This window comes from Lithobates pipiens, unplaced genomic scaffold (assembly GCF_037356315.1).
Source record: "Lithobates pipiens isolate NorthernLeopardFrog02 unplaced genomic scaffold, aLitPip1_a1.2 Scaffold_16, whole genome shotgun sequence".
Lineage (NCBI taxonomy): Eukaryota > Metazoa > Chordata > Amphibia > Anura > Ranidae > Lithobates > Lithobates pipiens.
The window spans coordinates 154,747,518-154,769,936 of NW_027507748.1; the positions used below are offsets into that span (position 1 = coordinate 154,747,518).

At 45.4% G+C, this 22,419-nt stretch overlaps 1 protein-coding gene across 1 annotated transcript in view; it reads left to right on the plus strand.

The window, feature by feature from the left end:
• LOC143982175 (caspase-1-A-like) overlaps positions 1-21,981 on the plus strand; it is a 43,115-nt gene extending 21,134 nt beyond the window's left edge. Inside the window, exons 5-10 of the mRNA XM_077480662.1 lie at positions 1,710-1,777; positions 4,406-4,579; positions 6,192-6,435; positions 7,716-7,865; positions 16,032-16,141; positions 21,759-21,981. Of these exons, the coding sequence (XP_077336788.1) occupies positions 1,710-1,777; positions 4,406-4,579; positions 6,192-6,435; positions 7,716-7,865; positions 16,032-16,141; positions 21,759-21,848 (836 nt within the window). The 3' untranslated portion in view covers positions 21,849-21,981. The remainder of the gene's footprint in view (positions 1-1,709; positions 1,778-4,405; positions 4,580-6,191; positions 6,436-7,715; positions 7,866-16,031; positions 16,142-21,758) is intronic.
• The last annotated feature ends 438 nt before the right edge of the window (positions 21,982-22,419 follow it).

Sequence of the window (22,419 nt, forward strand, 5' to 3'; positions counted from 1 at the left end):
GGTGGGAAAGATGAGCAGGGGGTTCAGTGTTGGGGCAGATAAAAAAGGGGTTCAGTGGAGAGACAGAAGAGCAGGGGGGTACAGCGGTGGGGCAGATGTGAAAGGAGGTACGTCAGTGGAACGCATGAGCAGGGGGTTACAGAGGTTGGGCAGAAGAGCAGGGGGTACAGAGGTGGGACAGATGTACAGGGGGGTACAGTGGCGGGGCAGAGGAGAAAGGAGGAACATTGGTGTGACAGATGAGCAGGGGGTTACCGCTGTGGAGCAGAGAAGCAGAGGGGTACAGAGGTGGGTCAGATGTGAAAGGAGGTGTATTGGTGGGACAGATAAGCAGGGGGTTACAGTGTGGGGTACAGAGGCGAGACAGATGTGCAGGAGGTACATTGGTGGGGCAGATGAGAAAGCAGGTTACAGTGGTGGGGCAGATGAGCAGATGAGTTCAGCGTTAGGACAGATAAGAAGGTGATTCAGAGGTGAGACAAAAGAACATGGGGATACGGCAGTGGAGCAGATGTGCAGGGAGGTACAGTGGAGGGGCAGATGAGAAAAGGGGTACATTAATGGGGCAGATGAGCAGGGGGTTACAGTGGTGGGACAGATGAGCAGGGGGGTTCAATGTTGGGGCAGATGAGAAGGGGGTTCATTGGTGGGACAGAAGAGCAGGGGGGTACAGCGGTGGAATACATGAACAGGAGGTTACAGTGGTTTGGCAGAAGAGCAGGTGGTACAAAGGTGGGGCAGATGTACAGCGGTGGGGCAGAGGAGCAGGAGGGTACATAGGTGGGGCAGAGGAGAAAGGAGTTACATCGGTGGAACACTTGAGCAGGTGGTTACAGTGGTGGGGCAGAAGAGCAGCGGGAACAGAGGTGGGACAGATGTGCAGGAGGTTCAGTGGTGGGGTAGATGAGAAAGGGGTTTACAGTGGTGGGGTAGATGAGCAGATAAGTTCAGTGTTAGGACAGATAAGAAGATGGATCTGTGGTGAGAAAGAAGAGCATGGGGGTACAGCGGTGGAGTTTCCCCGGTGAGGTACAGTGGTGGAGTAGATGAAAAAGGGGGAACATTGGTGAGGCAGATGACCAGGGGGTTACTGTGATGGGACAGAAGAGCAGGGTGGTACAGTGGTGGGGCAGATGTATAGGGGGTTACAGTGATGGGACAGATGAGCGGGGGGGAACAGAGGTGGGGCAGATGTGCAGGGGGGGAAAGTGATCTGAGGTGTGAAGTTTGAAGTGTGAAGGCATGAATTGGGGCGTGAGAGTGCAGAATGTTAATTTCTCACTATAACTCAAGTAGTTTATAGCATTTACTTTATTAAAAAAATTTTTTTGTAATTTAGAGTGTGAAGTTGACATTTTTTTGTTATAAAATCAGCACTCTCAATTTCTTTGAAAACATTTTTCAGCACACTGTGCTTAAAAGGTTGCCTACCCCTGTGCTATAGTAATGTTTTGCACCATTATGAGGCGTTATAAACATTTTTCTGACATCTGCCCCTAGGTTTATGGCTACAAAACACAAGTAAATATTATTTTATTCTGGTTTAGAAATGATCTGCTAGTACATACAGAAAAGGAGAAACCACAAACGTGCTCAGTTATAATTCTGTAATGTTACCTGACTGCTAAAAGGTATCTCAATTCTGTTAGGCAGTAGGGCGATATGATTTGTAAGCATTTACTAATGTTTTTTAATCATTTGATTTTTAGCCATTAATGGCATCACGCTGTGTTCAAAGGAGGAATATGAGAGAATTTCCACCGAAGAACGGGATCACGTATGTATAAATATTGATTGTGAAGATGATTATAACACTGACAAGCTTATTAAATAAACTCTACAAGGGCAAAAGCACTAAGCCCTCGTTCACATTGGAGTTGTCATGTAATTTCACAGGTAAAATCGCATAACAAGTCGCAGCCTATTGCAAGCAATGGCACCCTTCCCATCGGTGCAGCGACACAAATTTGCAAAAGTAGTTCCTGCACTACTTTTGCAGATGTCGGGTGCGACTTCAATAGACATCTGTGCATGAAGCTGCACAGATGTCTTTCAAGTCGTACCCAAAGTCGCACTGAAATGCAGCTTTGAAATCTTGTGATTTCAGATATTCGCACGATTTCAAAGCCACATTCAGTTGAATGAGGGCTAAAAGAAAAGTACAGTATCCATAACAACTAATCAACCATCTTGTCCTAGTCTATTTTCAGTAAAGTGAATTTATATTGGTAGTTATTCATGTTGCGCATAGTGCTTAGCTCCTTCCACTATTTATTGAATTAGCCTGTAGGTGTCATATTTTAGGTTGATGGATGCCACAAGAGCAAATATATATTGTATAAGGCAGCTATGCTAGTTTGTATACACAACCTAAAACTCAAAGTAAAGTTGCTCAATCATGTTAAGTAGCAGATAGTAACTAGTCACTAGATAGTAAGTGTTTCAGAGAAATAAAAATTCCAGACATTAAAATTTGCGCATTAATATTATACTTTAGTGAGGGGACACCTTAAATTCCAGCCATGATACCGTTGTGTGTTATGTTTGTTACATACAGCAAAGATACCCACTGGCACCAGATGATCTGGCGGATAATGATCAGATTGGGAAACAATTATGACTTTGGGTTACCTCCAACTTTTGCAAACACAGTTCAGCAAAAACTAGAAAATATGCAACGATTGCATTTGGGAGATTCCCCTTTGGACTTTTTATATGGCAGAATAAGGAGTATATATAAATCAGATAGTTAATTAAAAGGTATATTTACTGCCAACTTTATTAATATACACAATAAAAATTAAAAAGTAAATAGTGCATATAGCATACAAATATCCAACAATCATAAATTGCAATAATACATCAATGAGCAGACATATATAAAGTATCAAAAATGAACCCAAGCTTGCAATTCCCAAGTGCCATCCACAACAGTAAGGTCAGCAGATTGGATATTCAACCATAAACCCAACATGTATTGGTTTGGCTACCCTTTCATACTGAGGGGTTTTTCTAGCTTTACTGCTAGAAATAGCCCCTAAATAGCACCTGAAAACCGCCTGCCATTCATTTCAATATGTCTTTTCACACTGGGGCGGTGCACTTGCAAGACGTTAGGAAAAGTCCTGCAAGCAGCATGTTTGGGGCGGTTTGGGAGCACTGTAAACAACACTCCCAAAATGCCCTGCCCATTGAAATTAATGTGCAGCGCTTCCAAAGCTCCTGACAATCGTTTCGGAAGCAATACAATGCGGGCATTTTTAACCCCTTCTTTGGAATGCTTTACCACTAACGGCCGACTCTTTCAGTTTGAAAGCAGCCTTATAGGGTCCTTACACAGGGGGCGGATCAGTGGTTATCCGCCCCGTGGATATCCGCTTGCTCAGCGAGGATCACCGGAGCGATCTCCGCTGAGCAGGAAGAGGACAGGTGCGTCTCTGCACACTGCGCAGGGACGGACCTGTCACAGCGCCGCTCTCCACTATGGGAGATCGGGTAATGACGGACCGCAGTGTCCGTCGTCACCCGATCCGATGATGGATGGAAAAATAGCTTTTTCCTCCGTCATACTTTTTCGGATCGGAGCGGGTCGGATGTCAGCGTACATGTCACCGCTGACATCCGATGCTCCATAGACCTCTATGGAGCATCCGTTCAGGTCCACCTGATAAACTGACAGGCGGATCTGAACGGATCGTCAGTGTGAAAGGGGCCATAGTTGTGGTTTTTGTTTGTTTTGCTTTTTAATTCAAATACAAAGATACTCCACAGTTATTGGTACACCCCAGTCAAAATTGAAAGTTAAACTTTGACATGCTTTTATTCTTTTATAACTTTCCCTGATGAAGGAATACACATTGTTCATTCCGAAAAACATGTTGGGCTATGTGCAAGAAATCCCTACTGACTGACCACTCTTTGTCTCTGGCAGCACATGGCACACTTGCTTTTTGTTGGGTTTAACCTAATGTTTTGATGTACCATTTACTTTCATATACAGTGTGTTTTATACTGACATCTGCTGCTTATGACAGTTTTATGTTGTTGTATTAAGCAAGATGACTATGAGAATGTTTAGAGTGGTAAGTTGTATTTCTCTTATGCACTTGACCACTAATAATGACAAGTACGATATTCCAAATAAGCCTTTATGGATCTGATCATTCGCTCCAAATTTCCTTTTGTCATACAGTACATTTCCTGTTTTCACGAGACAGTATTAATATAATAATAATCATAAGGAGTACAGTTTCAGGTAGATATAGACAGGTTATTATTACTGTTGAACATTGGTGGGCTAAAATCTGATTTGAATGTTCAAGAATTTTGGCAATTATAAGTCTAAACGTTTTAACTTTTGCAAATGGTATTTTCAAACCTCTATTTTAATGTTGGCTTTCTTTAGATTTACTCTATTAAGCCTCGGGAGGAGCGTACACGTCTTGCTCTGATCATTTGTAATGACAAGTTTAAACATTTTAACCTACGAAATGGAGCAGAGTGTGATGTGGATGGGATGGAGAAACTGTTGGAAGGGCTCGGATACCAAGTTGTTAAAAAAAACAACCTAACCGTGGAGGTAATTTATTATACATTTTTTTATTTTAGGCCTTTGGCAAGTGTTTTGGTGTGCTTTAGTCTATATTCAGTTTGCATTGTTTCTATGCCAAGTAAATTTAACTTCCTAAATGCACTTTTTAGATGGGGATATCTATGATTTTTGAACTGAAAAGGTCTGGCTCAAGTATATGCCTAAATGTAATGGTTATCCCCAAAGAGGGCATGAAGTCTTATTCACAATGCTCACTTTGAACACACTGAAATACATCAGCGAATCAATGGATCTTCTGGCGTAGGTTCTGGGGAGATATTTATACCATCTTAACTTATTGCTCTCTGAACGTTAAGGCATACTGTGTACCACCCACAGTGGGGTACTTTGCCCTGAAGCTAAAGTTACACTTTACAGGCAGCCTCTTAGGACAGCTATTACATGGCACAACTGAGCTGTTAGATTGCACAAATCAAGTTTTTGAGGCCATCATTGCTTGAGATCCTGGATTGTTGCTAGCTCCAGAGCAGAACACACCTGTGCAGCATTGTACATAGTGATAGGTCTGCCTTGGAATTGACACAACTTTCAGGACATGGGTAATGGCTGCCTGTAGTCGATCATTGACACTCAGAACAGATCAGTTTTGCACCTTTTGTTGCTGTATACAACATTTGTACTAGAAAAATGTGGGTGGTTGTACAGGTAGGAAATGCAGGATGTATGTTTTTCAAACATAAAAAATGAGTGTTGCTTTACATTGCTGGTGATTGGGAAGACTGCCCCATATGTTGATAGTTAGTGTAGTTCTCCTTCACATTGATGGTCATAGGGGAAGAATGCCCTGTACTTTAAAGGGCAGAAAAGTGAAAGGAGAGGCTGCATTTGTGCAATGCCACTGGCTCTGCTAAGTGACATTGCTAATGGGAACTATGCAGCCATGGTAGAGAAACCCTGGATGAAAAAGGCTGCTCTCAGTAATTGATTGCTTATTTTACAATGACACAACCTAGATACTTCTAGGATTAATACTAAATAAATTTAATCTGGTGCTTTATTAAAAGAAAATGTTATAGGAAACTATTTCAATAGGATCCAATAGGCTGCACAATGCATCCAATTTAAACATAATCTTCAAAACGCCATATACAGCAAGCGTAGACATCGTAGGAGCAAATAAACAGTCAATGCATTAGTCATGAATAAGTCTTAGCAGCGCAAAACATGCTGGCTGGTAGAGCAGTGCTTGCACCTGAATACACAGGAGTTGAAAGGGAGTGTGTGGTGGACCCACCCGGAACAGCATACATATTTTATCTATAAAATAAACTGTTAGTTTTCATTTTCCAATATACAGATTCCAGTGCAGTGATAACCACTTTATAGAATTGATGTTCAGGCATCATTACATTTGTTTCACAATAGCACAAAACCGAGAACAAGTAAAAAAAAAAAAATAATAATAATTTATTAACGCATCAAATGTAATTTTAGGTGTGTTTTTTTTTTTCTCCAAAAGTTTTCTATTTTGCTTTCATTTCCTTCAGTTTTTCTACATGAAACCCTGTGAGATCAAAGATGTAGTATTTTTTTTTTTCCTTAACATTTTCTTAACTATTCCTATATGACATTCTTTCAGGAGATGCGGAAAACAATGAAAGATTTTGCTGCTGAGGAGAAACATGTGAATTCGGATAGCACGTTTCTAGTATTTATGTCTCATGGTCAAAGAGATGTTATCTGTGGGACTGACACCCAAGACTCTGATAAGGGGGCAAAAAATGCACTACATGTTGATGAGATCTTCTCTACATTCAACAATAAGAACTGCCGTGTACTGCGAGATAAACCAAAAATTATCATTATTCAGGCCTGTCGTGGAAGTAAGTAAAATTGCTGCTTTAGCAGTAATACCCAAAAAAAACAGATCAGGGTATGGCACAGTGTTGCCAACCTACCAGATTGAAATTTACTGACACGCCACCCAAAATTTACTGACACAGCCAAGTTTTTATTTAGCATTTCCAAAAGTTACAAAATTACAGTTTTAAGTCCAAATTTTAGTATTTAGGCTACAAACAAGTACAATATGCAATTAGCAATGTGATTTAAGGTAGATATTAGGGCAAAAACATATTTCTTATTTTATTTTTGATATAGTAAGTAAGTAGCTCATGGACAGGAGGGCAAGAAATTAGAATAGGAAAGCACACACACACATGAAGTTGACTCTTGGTCCCTTCAGTCCACTCCAGTCTAAACAGCACTGACAGTCCCGCTCCCAATCTGCCCTTCTCCTGTCCTGCAGACCCACACGCGAGGCTCTGGCCACTCTGCTTGGCTCCCTTGCACCATGACATCACACGACAGGATCGGACACCGCCTCCACCAGAGTTGCCCGAACACACTGTAGCAGGGACTCGGATGGTCTCGGCCAGCTCTGGACTGACCTGAACATCAGAGCCATATTTTTTACTGGCAATTTTTTGCCTGCAAATTGCCTGTTTTTTATTGGCTGCCAATAAAAATACTGACGGTTATCAACACTGGTATGGTAGGTTAAAAATAGTAGATCAGTGCCTTAATACTTTGGTTTTCAGTTTAAAGATATCAATCCCAAAGTGATTTTCCAACTGTGCTTTGTTTCTTCACATACATAACTCATGCATCTGCACTTTAAATGTGCAGCCTAATGCCTGAAAATAAATAAGCTGTTCCCAACAACTATGAATGAACAATGAGGGCATCCCACCACATATACACTCTTTGTCTGAGACTTTGTGGACACGTGATGCCTGAAAAAAGAGGAGACCCCTCCGAAAACACATTACCCAGTAGCCACCTACTACCCCGAAAGGTTTCTCTGTTTCAGACCCGAAGGCACCACAGCTTTGCACAGCACCTGATAGATCAACAGGACCTGATTTTTGTTATGTTTTTCTAAGTTCCAGAAAAGTGCAGTAAGGCTCACCCGCACCATCCAGCTTCAGTGTTGGCTTACTTTTTGCTGCCCAGGCAGATTACGATCATAAAGTCATTACTGTAAGTTCCTGTCATCCTTGCCTTTGCCTCATTCATTTATGACATACAGGTTGGTGTGCCTCTTTTCTCCCATTTTACCATGAGCATTCATTTGCAGTTCTTTTTTTTTTTTTCATCTCAGGTGAACGTAGTCTGGCGTTGGTATCGGACAGTACTTGTGCCCCCCCTAGTGATGTTGAAGAAAATTTGGAAGATGATGCCATGGAACATGATGCCATGCGAATGCTTCAGAAGGAAACTGACTTTGTCTGCTTTTGTTCTACTACGCCAGGTACCCCGTCTTCTTAAAGCTGAACTCTGGAAATATTTTAAAAAAATATTCTTGCAGTGGGGCACCTCCAACAAGTTAATTTTCCTAGGGTACCTAGCAGTGTTGCTTGCCTTACCCCTGGTCCCCCCACTTCCTCCCGGCAACCTGTACTCACTTGTTCTCTCTGATGCTCAGAAATATTTAGGTTCCTGTAGAATATGTTATCAGAAGGTGTAAAAATCCCCAATGGAGGCTACATGTAAAAAGAAAATAACAGTTATAGAAGACTATTACTTAAACTGGATTTGTAGGGGCATGGCTTGAACGTATAAGTGAGTAGACGTGCCTCATATTGGCTCTGGTATCCTGATACAATTCATCCTTTAGTGAGTGTATATACCTGCAGAAGTTGACTGGACACTCCGCTCCTGTCATGGAGCTACCCCTACTGCAACTCCCAGTCGTAATCTACCTAAGGCAAGGATGACTAGAAGGCAGGAGGAGAGCCTGCATACTGAGTAACAGATCCAACATGGCAGAACCCCGCTCCAGCAGTGCACAGCAAAGGACCGCTGCAACTTGGCCGCATCCATGCTTGAAACGTATGCCCGCGATCTGGGTGGGCAGACATCAGTGCAGCAGCCACATACATTGTATGCAGCAAAAGTGGCAAAAAACAGCCCCACTGTGAAACAGCAGCACATAGAACAGCATGTAGCAGAGAAAATGGTGTTGGCAGCACATGGAATCACAGTGAGTACCCTCTTGTCTACCCTCCCTCCTCCTGGAATAGCAGACCCCTCTGACCTAGAACCCTCTCTGCAGGACATCCTTACTGCAGTCCATACCTATGGCTCTTCACTCACTTACTTGTCCACAGAAGTTAGAAGCATGAAAGAAGGTATACTGCAAATTAGACATGACATGCAAAAGATCAGATAAAGGACCACTGCTTTGGAGGGTAGGGTGAGCTCCATAGAGGATGAGCTGCCTCCACTTTTTCAAGATGTTCAAATGGCTGCTGCTAAAACTACAGACATGGCAGCCAGAGTAGAAGACATGGAAAATAGGCTGAGACGGAGTAATATCCGCATAGTTGGCATGCCTGAAAAATCTGAAGGGAAGAACCCTGTTGACTTCATTGAAACTTGGCTAGCTGACACGTTTGGTAAAAATAACCTAACTCCATTTTTCTCTGTGGAAAGAGCTCAAAGGGTGCCCTCACGCCCACCGCAACCAGGGGGCAATGATAGACCTTTCCTCCTGAAACTCTTATGCCCCGTACACACGATCGGACTTTCCAACAACAAAACCGTGGATTTTTTTTTTCAAAGGATGTTGGCTCCAACTTGTCTTGTCTTGCACGGTCGCACAAATGTTGGCCAAACATGGGAACGCAGTGATATACAAGACATATGACAAGCCAAGAAAAAGGATGTTCAATAGCCAGTGCAGCTCCTGCTGCTTGATTCCGAGCATGCGTGAATTTTTTTGCATCAGCCTTGTGTACCCACAATCAGAAATTCCGACAACAGAGTTTTGTTGGTGGAAAATTTGAGAACCTGCTAGCCAACATTTGTTGGTGGAAAGTCCGACAACAAATGTTCAATGGAGCATACACATGGTCGGACTTTCAGCTAACAAGCTCACATCCAACATTTGTTGTTTTAAAATCCGATCGTGTGTATGGGGCATAACACTATAAAGATAGAGATATTATCCTTTGCGTGGCTAGACAAAAGGCTAATCTGGAAATACTGGGCACCAAAGTATCTATAGATCTGGACTTCTCAGCAGCAGTCCGAAAGCAGAGGGCTAGAGTCACCAAAGTAAAGAAATGCCTGCAAGCAATATCAGTGATGTATTCCATGCTTTACCCGGCCAGAGTAGTAGTAGCAGATGGTTCTGTACACTTTTTGGAAAACCCGGCTATAGCTACCAACTGGCCCGAGCTAGAATCATGTGTTAACCTGCCTACATATATTCTGTTTACTCACCTTGCTAACAATGGAGCTCAAAGAGGAACACTTTGGATTTGCTGGTTTATTACATCTCTTACCAGCAACTTGTGTACTTGGCTTCACAGCACGAGGTACTGGCCCTCGTTTGTCCCCCCTCACATAGCCTTGCGGGGCACAGTTGGAAGGCTTTCCAATGGGAACTTCTGTTTTCTTGGTTGGAAAGACTGTTTATTTTTTGTTGTTTTTCAGACCTGGTTGGGTGGGCTTTACCTCTGCAGATAATTTTCCAGCACTGCACTACCACATGACTCTGTGCTCCAGAGTGAGATGACTGATGCCAGCTAGGCTTGTGCAATTAGTTTTGTAAGGAATCAAAATTGGGCCGAATTTTGCATCTTTCGGACATTCGGATGCATCAGAATGTCTGAATAAAAAAAAAAAAAACGAATACGAAAGAAATTATAGCGGCTATAACAAATGAATTCGACATGATTCTGCAATTCGTCTAATAAAACAAAATGTCAACTCAAAGTAAATCTTACAGTCCAATCAGCCAATTTTGTGCTGAAGGTTGGATTACTGGCAAAGTGCATTCCTTAGAACTGAGTGAGAAGGGTGTTGTATTGTATTTGATTAGAGGAGAAGAGAGACTTTCCAAACTATGAATCATTATCACGAATATATATACATACATAAATATCGAATTTCAACGAATACGAACAAAATTATAGCGCATATAACAAATGAATTCAACATGATTCGAGATTCAGTATTACGAATATCGACACGCTACAGAAATAAGGAATTATCCAAAAACGTATTATAACATAACATAAAGAATATAACAGAACAAAATTCTGTATTTTACGAATGACAACGAACCAAAACTAAACAAAATTTTCTGTCGTGCACAAGTCTAATGCCAGCCACATGGAGTGCCTCCTGCACACGAGCCATCATGATAAATTGCTTGGCCGGACCTCCGGGTCCCCCATTCACAGACCGGACCCACATTGGTCTGCAAACTTTCAAATCTATCTTTTTTTAAATGGGTAAACAGGTAAACTTGATCCTCTCCTGGAATATTAGAGGCTTGCATGATCCTAAAAAGAGGACTGCAGTATTTACTTTTATCTCACACCAGGCTCCCGTTGTTATTTGCTTACAGGAGACTCATCTCACTAGTGACACTACCAGTGTAATGGATATGTCTAAGTACCCTGTACAATATCATTCTGTGCACACCAGGTACTCTAGAGGGGTTAGTATATTATTATCCAGGACTGCCTCATTCACAAAACTCGATGCCCAAATAGACTCTGAGGGCAGATTCATTTTTCTGATGGGTATGTGGGAATCTCATTCTTGTGTACCGTATATACTCGAGTATAAGCCGAGATTTTCAGCCTCTTTTTTGAGGCTGAAAGTGCCCCCCTCGGCTTATACTCGAGTCACCGCTGTCTGACTGCCCGAACAGCGTGTCGAGCAGACAGACAGCGGCCATTCTACCTTTCAAAAGCCGCGCCTCCGCCTCCGCCTCCGCCTGTGATAGGCGGAACACTCAATTTCCCAGCAGTCAGTGTTCCGCCTATCACGGACATCGGCTCATCCTCGTACTACGGACGAGGATGAGACGATGTCCGTGATATTGGCGGAACACAGACTGCTGGGAAATTGAGTGTTCCGCCTATCACAGGCGGAGGCGGAGGCGCGGCTTTTGAACAGGGGAATGGCCGCCAGGGCGCCGACGAAGAGCGGCGATCCTGGCATGGGACGACACGGAGGCTCGGGACGGGACGACACGGAGGCTCGGGACGGGACGACACGGAGGCTCGGGACGGGACGGGACGACACGGAGGCTCGGGACGGGACCGGACGGAGGCTCGGGACACAGGTAGGCTGGACACACAAGGCTGCACGGACACACACACACACACACACACACACACACACACACACACACACACACACACACACACACACACACACACACACACACACACACACGGATGGATGGACACACACACACACACACAGGGAGGGATGGATGGATGGACACACACACACACACAGGGATGGATGGATGGATGGACACACACACACACACAGGGATGGATGGATGGATGGACACACACACACACACACACACACAGGGATGGATGGATGGATGGACGCACACACACACACACAGGGATGGATGGATGGACACACACACAGGGATGGATGGATGGACACACACACAGGGATGGATGGATGGACACACACACAGGGATGGACGGACACACAGGGATGGACGGACACACAGGGATGGACGGACACACACAGGGATGGACAGGCATATCTCACCCTCGGCTTATACACGAGTCAATAGGTTTCCCAGTTTTTTGGGGGTAAATTGGGGGCCTCGGCTTATACTCGGGTCGGCCTATACTCGAGTATATACGGTAATTGCTAGTGCTTATGTGCCCCCACCTTTTATGTTAGTAATTACTACAATGTTTGTCTAGGTTTTTGGCTAGGCGCTCCCAGTGTATGTTTTAGGCAAATTTAACACTGCATACTGGATACCTCACTTGATGTACACAAAAAATACTGCCCGCAGGGCACCAGAACAATTACTACCTTAGCTACATGTATAGCTACATTTATAGCAGAACTTGGGTTGATGGATCTCCTGGAGGTGTAAGTTTCTTCTCAAGGCCCAATTCTCCTGCCATTCATTGACCCACTCTACGCTATCGTGTATAGATTTTACGCTGGGGAATGTCATGGCTCACTGTTATGACCCAGTGGTAACATGCCTGGCCAGAGGCCTCTCTGACCATTCGCCAGTGCAACTCAGTTTAAATTTACATAAAGTTTGACTACCTGTCCATTGGAAGCTGAACCTATTCTGGCTTCATCTATTTACTGATACTGAACACATGCAGGTTCATATTGGAAATTTTTTACTGGATAATTAGCCTTCAGCCGCATCTGGTGTGGTATGGGATACCCTGAAAGCATTCATTAGAGGTATGTGCATTAAAGAGATTGCTATGATTAAGACCAAGAGTAGACAATGGGCCAAGGATGCCAGTCTAGCTGTAGATAGAGCTGAAGAAACATTCCTGCAAGCCCCTACACCTGACCACGAGAGGCAGTGGATAGATGGAAAAAAACGATACCGTACTATACACTAACAGCAGGCTGATAATAAGCATTCCTTTACCTCTCAAACATATTTTGAAGAGGGTGAGAAAACTGGCCATATGATACACAGATTAGCCATATCGCCTACTCAAGTGGTTACAGACACCCCTTGCATACTGAAGCGGTTTTGTACCTTTGTTCAGGAGTATACTCCTCAAAGGTGTCTTACTCTGCAGCTGAGTTGTCTGACTTTCTGAATAGCATTCATCTCCCGCAGATCCAGGGGGAAGATAAAAAACAATTAAATGCACCTCCCACCCTTGAGAAGCTACAACTCGCACTGGCCATGTTTCCGAATTCTAAGGCCCCAGGAAACGATGGCTTACCAATTGAATTATACAAACAATTTGGAGGAATACTCTTACTGGAGATACTCTGTACGCTTACCGATGCCCACTCCCTGGATTCTTTGCCAAGTTCTATGTATATCTGAATATGCAACTCCCTACTGACAACTAGGGTCAAAAATGATTTGGAATCCACAACTCTTGTATGCGCATCACAATGCACCCATCTGGGTCACTATCCATGTGTTTAAAAAATTCAAATACCATTTTCCGCACATTGATATGGAGAAAACAGGTTCCACGTATTAAGGTTGGAAACTCTCCAGGAAACAAACAACTCTGGTGGCCTGGCAGTTCCCGACCCATTTTACTATTTCATAGCAACTCAATTGCAGCATATAAAAATCCTATTAGGAACAATCCTATTGCCAATCCTATTGGCAATACTTGTTGCCAATGCATCAAAACACATGTTATATGTCAATGTGTTTTGATGTGCTGCCATTGACTTCTATGGGTCTCTTAATACGCTAAAGTGAAGAAAAAAGTTGAAGTTTTGTCTACTGCAGCGCTATGATAGAAACAGACACAACTTTTATTATGCATTTTAACCAGTGGCCGCACTGCAGAACGCCGACTAGCTTCCGCCCGTAAAATCACTGTGATTCTACGGGCGGGAGCATTGTCATTCTTAGACAGGCAGGTCACTTCCGGCTTTCGGCTGCTTCACGAAACCCGGAAGTGACGTCGGCAGCTCCGTTCCTCAGCCCGAGCGGAGCTGCAAGACAGTGAGGCAGGAGGTGAGTCACCGCATAAAGGCTTTCTAGTTTCTACTTTTTTGAGAATGTTCATGCATTTAGCTGAATGAATGGAAAAAAAGCTTTCACAGCCAGAAAGGTTTCCCCAGGCCAGGCGACTTTTGCCGTGGCCAATCAGAGAATGAGCTCTGAAGGGGGAACTCCACGCCAAATTTCTGAAAAAAAATTTGACGTGGGTTCCCCCTCCGAGAGCATACCAGGCCCTTAGGTCTGGTATGGATTCCAAGGGGAACCCCCTACGCCGAAATAACGGCGTGGGGGTCCCCCCCAGGTCCACACCAGACCCTTATCCGAGCACGCTACCCGGCCGGCCAGGAAAGGGGGTGGGGACGAGTGGGCGCCCCCCCTCCTGAGCCGTACCAGGCCGCGTGCCCTCAACATGGGGGGGTGCCTTGGGGGAGGGGGGGCGTGCGGCCCCCCACCCCAAAGCACCTTGTCCCCATGTTGATGAGGACAAGGGCCTCTTCCCGACAACCCTGGCCGTTGGTTGTCGGGGTCTGCGGGCGGGGGGCTTATCGGAATCCGGGAGCCCCCTTTAATAAGGGGGCCCCGGATACCGGCCCCCCACCCTATGTGAATGAGTATGGGGTACAATGTACCCCTACCCATTCACCTGTGAAAAAAAGTACAAAAAAAACAGAGTGGAGGGCCACCCTGAAAAAAAAAAATATATTAAAAATTACAAAAAAAAAAAAATGAAAAAAATTTTTTTTTTTTACTTACCAGAAATGCCTGGTGCTAGGCACATAATCCTAATCTTCCTCTTCCTCCTCCGCGGAGATCTTCTTTCTTCTCTCCTCGTCGCGTTGTCTTCTGGGTAATGGGTCGCGCTGTGTTCTGGGAACTGTGTGTCCCAGAACACAGCGCGTCCCATTCACAAAGCGCTGCGCGACTCGCGCATGCGCAGTAGGAAACGGGCAGTGAAGCCGTAAGGCTCCACTGCCTGTTTCCCTTCGAAGGAATGGCGGTGCCGGGACCCGAGAGCCGAGGGACGGGTCGGCCTCGGGCGGCCGACATCGCGGGCGCCCTGGACAGGTAAGTGTGCTTATTATGTCAGCAGCTGCAGTGTTTGCAGCTGCTGACTTTTAATTATTTATTTTTTTTAAACGGCCCTCCTCTTTAATTTTATGACTAAAGCTCCATTTTAAGGTGGAACTTACAGAAATACACACCTCCGCATTCCAGCAATGCAGCAGTTAGGATGTCTTGTACTCCCGGATTTCTGAATGATCTTCCTGTAGAGAATGAGAATTCCACGAACTTGGCCCATATTCTCCCATAGACCTTATTTGTGCTTGCCCTTCTCAAACTCAAGAGAGTGTAAATTACACCTGACGCACAGCCGAGGATTTCCAGCCTCCTTCTCAAGAACCAGACCATAAGTCTCAATAGTATGCCGGGCAAGGGTGCAGGACTGCCCCCTGAGATTGAAGGTCCAGCCTGAGGGGAAGAGGTACCAGGTCTCAAAAAAACTGAGCTGGGTCAGGAGGGGAAACCATGGCCTGTTTGGCCAGTAAGGAGCTATTACCACCATCCTGACTGCTTCCGCTCAGAGTCTCTGCAGAAATCTGAGAATGACTGGAAACATAGGAAAGGCATATGCCCTGCTGAAACTTCACCGATCTGTTAGGGCATCTACTCCAAAGGCCTGGATAGGTCCAATGAGGAGGAAAAAGAAACACAGTCCCTGGATGTGAGCTCAAATTTATGGGAGTAGGGTCCTATAGCATTGGAGAGGAGGCGGTGTTAACCCACAAGTAGGCTGCCATGGAGTCTGTCAGGAAAAGGTTTACTTCCTAGTAAAGTGTATAAGTATTTTCTTGTTAAAAAAAAAAAAGGTGTGTAAGAATATATTCAGGTCAGTTTTTCAGGCATTAGAAGCCATAAGAATATGTCCTTTTGTGTCTGACTTTATATTTATTTATTTAGATACTGTTTCCTGGAGAGATCCAAAAAAAGGTTCTTTGTTCATCCTACGTCTGATTGAGCACATAAAAAAAGATGCCCACCACTATTCAATAGAGGATATCTTCCGTGATGTAAGTTATTTTTTATTTGATAGAACTTTTACAGCATTTTACCTAACCTAACTTAACATGCAAGGATCTTTTAATACTTTTGTTATGGAATATGTTGGGGAAAAAAGCACACAGGTGGAGTAAGCTACACAATTAGTTTTAGCAATGCTCAGCCTTGCATAATCACACATTGCTCCAAACATATACTATTTACCAGTTTTACCAGGTGGATGTTCAGGCTTCCTATAAGGTGCATCAAGCTGTCATCTGAGTGTTTTCAGGTTTTTTGATGCTTATTTTTTCTGTGGGCCTGTTGGCAATTCTGTTGTCTGTTGTTGCCCACACCCTCCGTTTATTGCTTTGAGACACCCCATGGTCCATGATTACAAGACCTCTGTTTTGTACTGTAAGATTAAGATAATGAGAATTTTGACTTGTCTGTAAATTCCTAATCTTGGAGTACTGTACCAAACGCACGCCTCCTCCCGTCTGCCTGCCGGCCACTCCTTATTGCTTGCATAAAAACGAGTCTCACAGAATGGGTGGAGTTTTATGAGCATGCTTTACATGCAGTTACTCTCAGAATCCCAGCTGAGAGGTTAGTGATGACATTTTACACAAATCTGTTTTTCACAATCACTCAGTGCTTACTTTAGTCCTCCTTCACAAGGGTGATTACTTGCATACACCAGATTCCAGTGGTAGCATAGTTGCCAACATTGTAAAAAAAAAAATTCGGGACACTTTTTTGACAGCGGGCGGAGTCGTGGTATAATTAGGGGGCGGGGCATGCGTTTATAGGTGTGGCATAGGAAAAGGTAAAAATGGCGAAAAATGGGTGTAGTTTACATTAAATAGTGGGTGTGGCTTCCATGGGGCGTGGCTCAAAGGGGTGTGGTTAGAGTCTGAGATGAATGCGGGATGGAGAGGGAAAGGAGGGGGATGGAGAGAGGGAAAGGGGGGGGAGAGGGAAAGGAGGGACAGCAGCCCCCCGATCCTACACCACAATAGCAATATGTGTTTTCCAGAGTTTGACAATCAGCAGATAAAGATACTCCAAATACCTGGTGTTGGCGCTTCAATCATCCCGGCGCCATGATTGTTGTGGTGTCAAGATGATTGAAGCGCATTATTTCTATTATTACATTGTAATATAAAATGAAATCATTCAACTCACCATAATGCAGAATCAGTGGGAGCCATGAGCGCGTCACTAGCCACGTTGCCTGCCACCAGATGCCATCAGGTGTCCCAAGCGGAGTCTGTCCTTACATCAGGTGCCCCATCAGAGGTACCTTCCTCACATCTGTGTCCATCAGCGGAGCCCCTCCTTACATCTGGTGCCCCTCTGACATCCACAGACCGCCCCCCCACATCCTGCACAGACCGGCCCCCACATCTCCAGACTGGCCCCCGACATACCACTGGCCCCCAACATCCACAGACTGGCCCCCAACATCCACAGACTGGCCCCCCACATCCACAGACTGGCCCCCCACATCCATAGACTGGCCCCCTGACATACGACTGGCCCCCACATCCACAGACTGGCCCCCCACATTCACAGACTGGCCCCCCACATTCACAGACTGGCCCCCCACATTCACAGACTGGCCCCCCACATTCACAGACTGGCCCCCCACATTCACAGACTGGCCCCCCACATCAACAGACTGACCTCCACATCCACAGACTGGCCTCCACATCCACAGACTGGCCTCCACATCCACAGACTGGCCTCCACATCCACAGACTGGCCCCCACATTCACAGACTGGCCCCCACATTCACAGACTGGCCCCCGACATACCACTGGCCCCCGACATACCACTGGCCCCCACATTCACAGACTGGCCCCCACATTCACAGACTGGCCCCCACATTCACAGACTGGCCCCCACATCCACAGACTGGCCCCCGACATACCACTGGCCCCCACATCCACAGACTGGCCTCCCACATCCACAGACTGGCCCCCCACATTCGCATACCATGACTGTCACTGGCCCCCGACATACCACTGGCCCCCACATTCACAGACTGGCCCCCGACATCCACATACCATGACTGTCACTGGCCCCCCACATCCACAGACTGGCCCCCACATTCACATACCATGACTGTCACTGGCCCCCGACATCCGACTGGCCCCCGCTCCCCAACATCCATATTGTAGACTGGCCCCCAACATGTCGCCGGCATTGCCGCGCGCAGACATTTAACTGTGGCGCCGCCCACCGCCCTTTACACTCACTGACACAAACACACACTAGCAGCGGGGGTGGGCGACGCCACATGTGTAGACCAACTTCTGGTCTTCTTAAAAATGGCGGCCGGCGGAGACATTGTCTCCGCCGGCCGCCGACCCCTAGCGGCCGGCGGCAAAAAAAACGGGAAATTCAATTTCCCGGGACAAACCGAATTTTGCGGGACATTTCCCGGGACAAAATTAATTCGGGACAAATGTCCTAATCGCGGGAATGTCCCGCGAAATTCGGGACAGTTGGCAACTATGCATTATTCTTTATGCTCACCCCCCCCCACACACACAAAACAATCTTCTTCCCCCACCTACAGCACAAGTCCCCCTCCACTACCTCCTAAATCCCCAGTCCCAACACAATCCCCTCTTCTTCCTCATTCCAACACTTATCCTTACCCCCTCCTATTAGAAATCATCTCCTTTGCGCCCCCCCCCCCCGCCAACAGAGGGTACCACGGACCTCCTGTAAGGGGCCCCAGCACACAGGGGTACCCGGACAGCAGGGGACAATTACAGAGGAGACAAACTGGGAGGGAGAGAGAGGAGCCAGATAGCCGCTGGCGAAGTAGTTTTTCTTAAATGAAATTTTTAAAAACAATCTGTATTGAACTCGCACATACCAGAGCGATCGGTAAAAACACAGTCTGGGAAGTCCGCTGTCAGCATTCTTCCAATCCACGCTGCTCTGATCACTGAATTGCTGGAGGAAGCCGGCATAAAGATACAGAGAGTCACAGGAAATTCCAGTGAACTGTCAGCCTCTGATGATGGAGGTGTGGTTAAGCTTCCGAAACGCTCCGATTGGTCACAGCGTCCCAGGCTGACAGGTCACTGGAGTTTCCCGTGCCTCTCTGTAGCCTTATATAGGCTTCCATCAGCGATTAGAACAGTGTGGATTGGGAGAATTCTGACAGCAGACTTCACAGACTGGGATATGCCGACCCCTCTGACATGTGCAGATTGTACATGTACAGATCGTTTTTAAACATATTTTTTAAACATTTAAAGGAAAACTACTGCACCAGCGGCTTACCTGGCGTGCATCTCTCCCTCCCAGTTTGTCTCCTCTGTAATTGTCCCCCTGTGTGCTGGGGGCACCCTATAGGAGGCCCAGTGGCAACCTCTGTCAGCAGCACTGGTGTCCGGGTCTCAGAGGGAAACCCGGACACAGTATTCAAATCCCAGATTGTGTGGGTCAAAACAAGACAGGTGGCAACCCTATTGCACAGAAATGCGCTCCTCTAGTAAACGCATGGCACCCCATATCTTTTAATATATGCATTTGCACACCCCATAACGCATTGTGCTGTGCATTTCGCAAAACGGTCAGGACTTCTTTTGTACATTTCTCGCACACAGGGTAGCTTAGTGAAATAAACAGGCTGCCCTACACCCGCCACACGTTCCGTCACTCCTGCCTGGTGCGAATGAAGCCTTGTGTACAACATACATGGGTGTGTGTGTGTATATGTATATATATATACACACACACACATGCACAAAAATTGTGTGTGTACAATGTGTATGAAGGTGTGTGTGTACAATGTATATGAAGATGTGTGTAGGTGTGTGTGTGTACAATGTATATGAAGATGTGTGTAGGTGTGTGTGTGTACAATGTATATGAAGATGTGTGTAGGTGTGTGTGTACAATGTATATGAAGATGTGTGTAGGTGTGTGTGTGCAATGTATATGAAGATGTGTGTAGGTGTCTGTGTACAATGTATACAAAGTTGTGTGTGTACAATGTATATAAAGTTGTGTGTACAATGTGTACAGTTATAGGACACACGAGGGCACTAATAGGACAGGAAAGGTCTATCTCAGGCGCTGCTATAAGGGTCTATTATCAGTCACACAGTGCTGTGTAGGTACGCTCACACCTTTGGGTTCCCGCTGTGCAGAGGAGGTCTCGGGCTCCCCGGTCACCTCAGTAGCTTGTCTCCCCATTTGTGGTGGAAGAGGGCGGCACTCCATGAGGTGAGGACCTCCACCGACTAGAAACCCAGACCGTGATATTAAGCAAAGAGGCGCACAGCCGCTACACCGGCCACATGTCCATACAGTAAACACAGAGCTACGGGGCGGAGGACGGGACAAACGTCACGTGACACCAGCATGTTTCTGTGCTGCGCCTCACACCGCTCTTTTTCTGGCGGCTGCTGGGCGAGTCTAGCAAACTCCACCCCTCTCCACCTCAGTGAAGTCCTTCCTGTATCCTATATATCCCCTGTCTGTATCCTATATATCCCCTGTCTTCTGGTCTTCTTAAAAATGGAATGTCTCCGCCGGCCGCCGACCTCTAGCGGCCGGCGCCAAAAAAACGGGAAATTCAATTTCCCGGGACAAACCGAATTTCGCGGGACATAATTAATTTGGGACAAATGTCCTAATCGCGGGAATGTCCCGCGAAATTAGGGACAGTTGGCAACTATGTGGTAGGAATCAGCAGACTGTTATGGCTGGGATGACAAGGGTATGCAAATAGTAGCAGCCACACATCCTGTACAAAGTAATGACTAGCAGACAAAAACCTTCGCTGTTCGCATGTTTCTGCTCACCAAGCTGGTTCTTACGTTTAGGGTCAAATGACTGAGCCTGGACACAGCCACATGCGTTCTTGCCGCTGGAATCTTATGTGTGCAGGTGATCACCCTTGTGAATGAGGTCTCAGAAGTTCCTTTTAGTCAAATTAGCAATGTAGGAGATATATTTAATGAAATCTTTTCACACTGATTTAAAGCGGAGTTCCACCAAATTTTTTTTTTTTAAAGTACAAATATTGCAGCTACTGACTTTTAAAATAAGGACACTTACCTGTCCAGGGCACCCGCGATGTCGGCACCCAAAGCTGATCTCTCCCTCACCTCTCGGGTGCTGCTACCACCTTCTTCGGTGAGGGGATCTGGAAGTGAAGCCTTGCGGCTTCACTTCCTGGTTCCCTACTGCGCATGCGCGACTCACGCTGCATGGCACCACTGGTCCTTGCTGTCTTCTGTGACTTGTGTGTTTCCCAGAAGACAGCGGGGGAAAGGAGAAGGCACCAGAAGTGGCATAGATACCCGCGGGTGGCTCGGGTATCTATGTCCGGAAGTGGGAGCAAAACACCTGTATTAGACAGGTATATGCTCCCCCATTCCCCCTCAAAGGTGCCAAATGTGACACTGGAGGGGGGGGGGGGGGGGTGAGGATTCCGAAATGCGGATCTTTTGGGTGGAACTCTGCTTTAAGGATTGCTGCATATTATACTGGGTGAGTAGGTAACCAGCCATTAATCCATTTTGAACAGTTGTAGCATATTATATGTTATAGCAAATGAATATACTCAGAAAAGGAGAATTGTATACTTGAACGTGTTCCTTTACGTCTCCACAGGTTCAGTTGTCCTTCAAGAACAAGGTACAGATGCCTACACAGGAGAGAAAAACACTCTTGAAGAAATTTTACCTTTTCCCTGGAATTTAGATGTACACTTTTTTTTTTACACGGAATATGAAAATTAAACATTATATGTTTAATGTAATATGTTGCACCTCCTTGTTGGGCTGTTAGGACCAGAATATTTCATGCAAATAAATTGCCTTGTTTCAAAAAAGCATTTATGTAGTCACATGCCATAAATTATTTCCATTTTAAAATATTGTGACTATCCTCAATTATTTAGCATTGTCCAACAAACACCCCTGTTATAATTCCACAGATATGCTGTGGGTTCAAATTTGACTTACAATTTAGCTGTAGCTCAGCAGGATCAAACTGGGCTTGTGTTTCACAGAGCATGTTGTAAAAATGTAAAGAGGCCTCTATTATACCCCAAGTAGTAGTTTGTAGGGTGAAATCTGCATCGTAGATTCTGGGTATGGTAAAGAATACTTTCAGCCTCTTGGTTTGCCTGCTCCAATTTGTGTCATTTTGCTCCATTGGCTTTTCATCGGATCCAATAAAGTTGAAAACATAGGATTTACACTCTGTTAGCCCCTGTACACACGGTCGGACATTCTGACAACCAAATCCGTTGGATTTTGTCCGACGGATT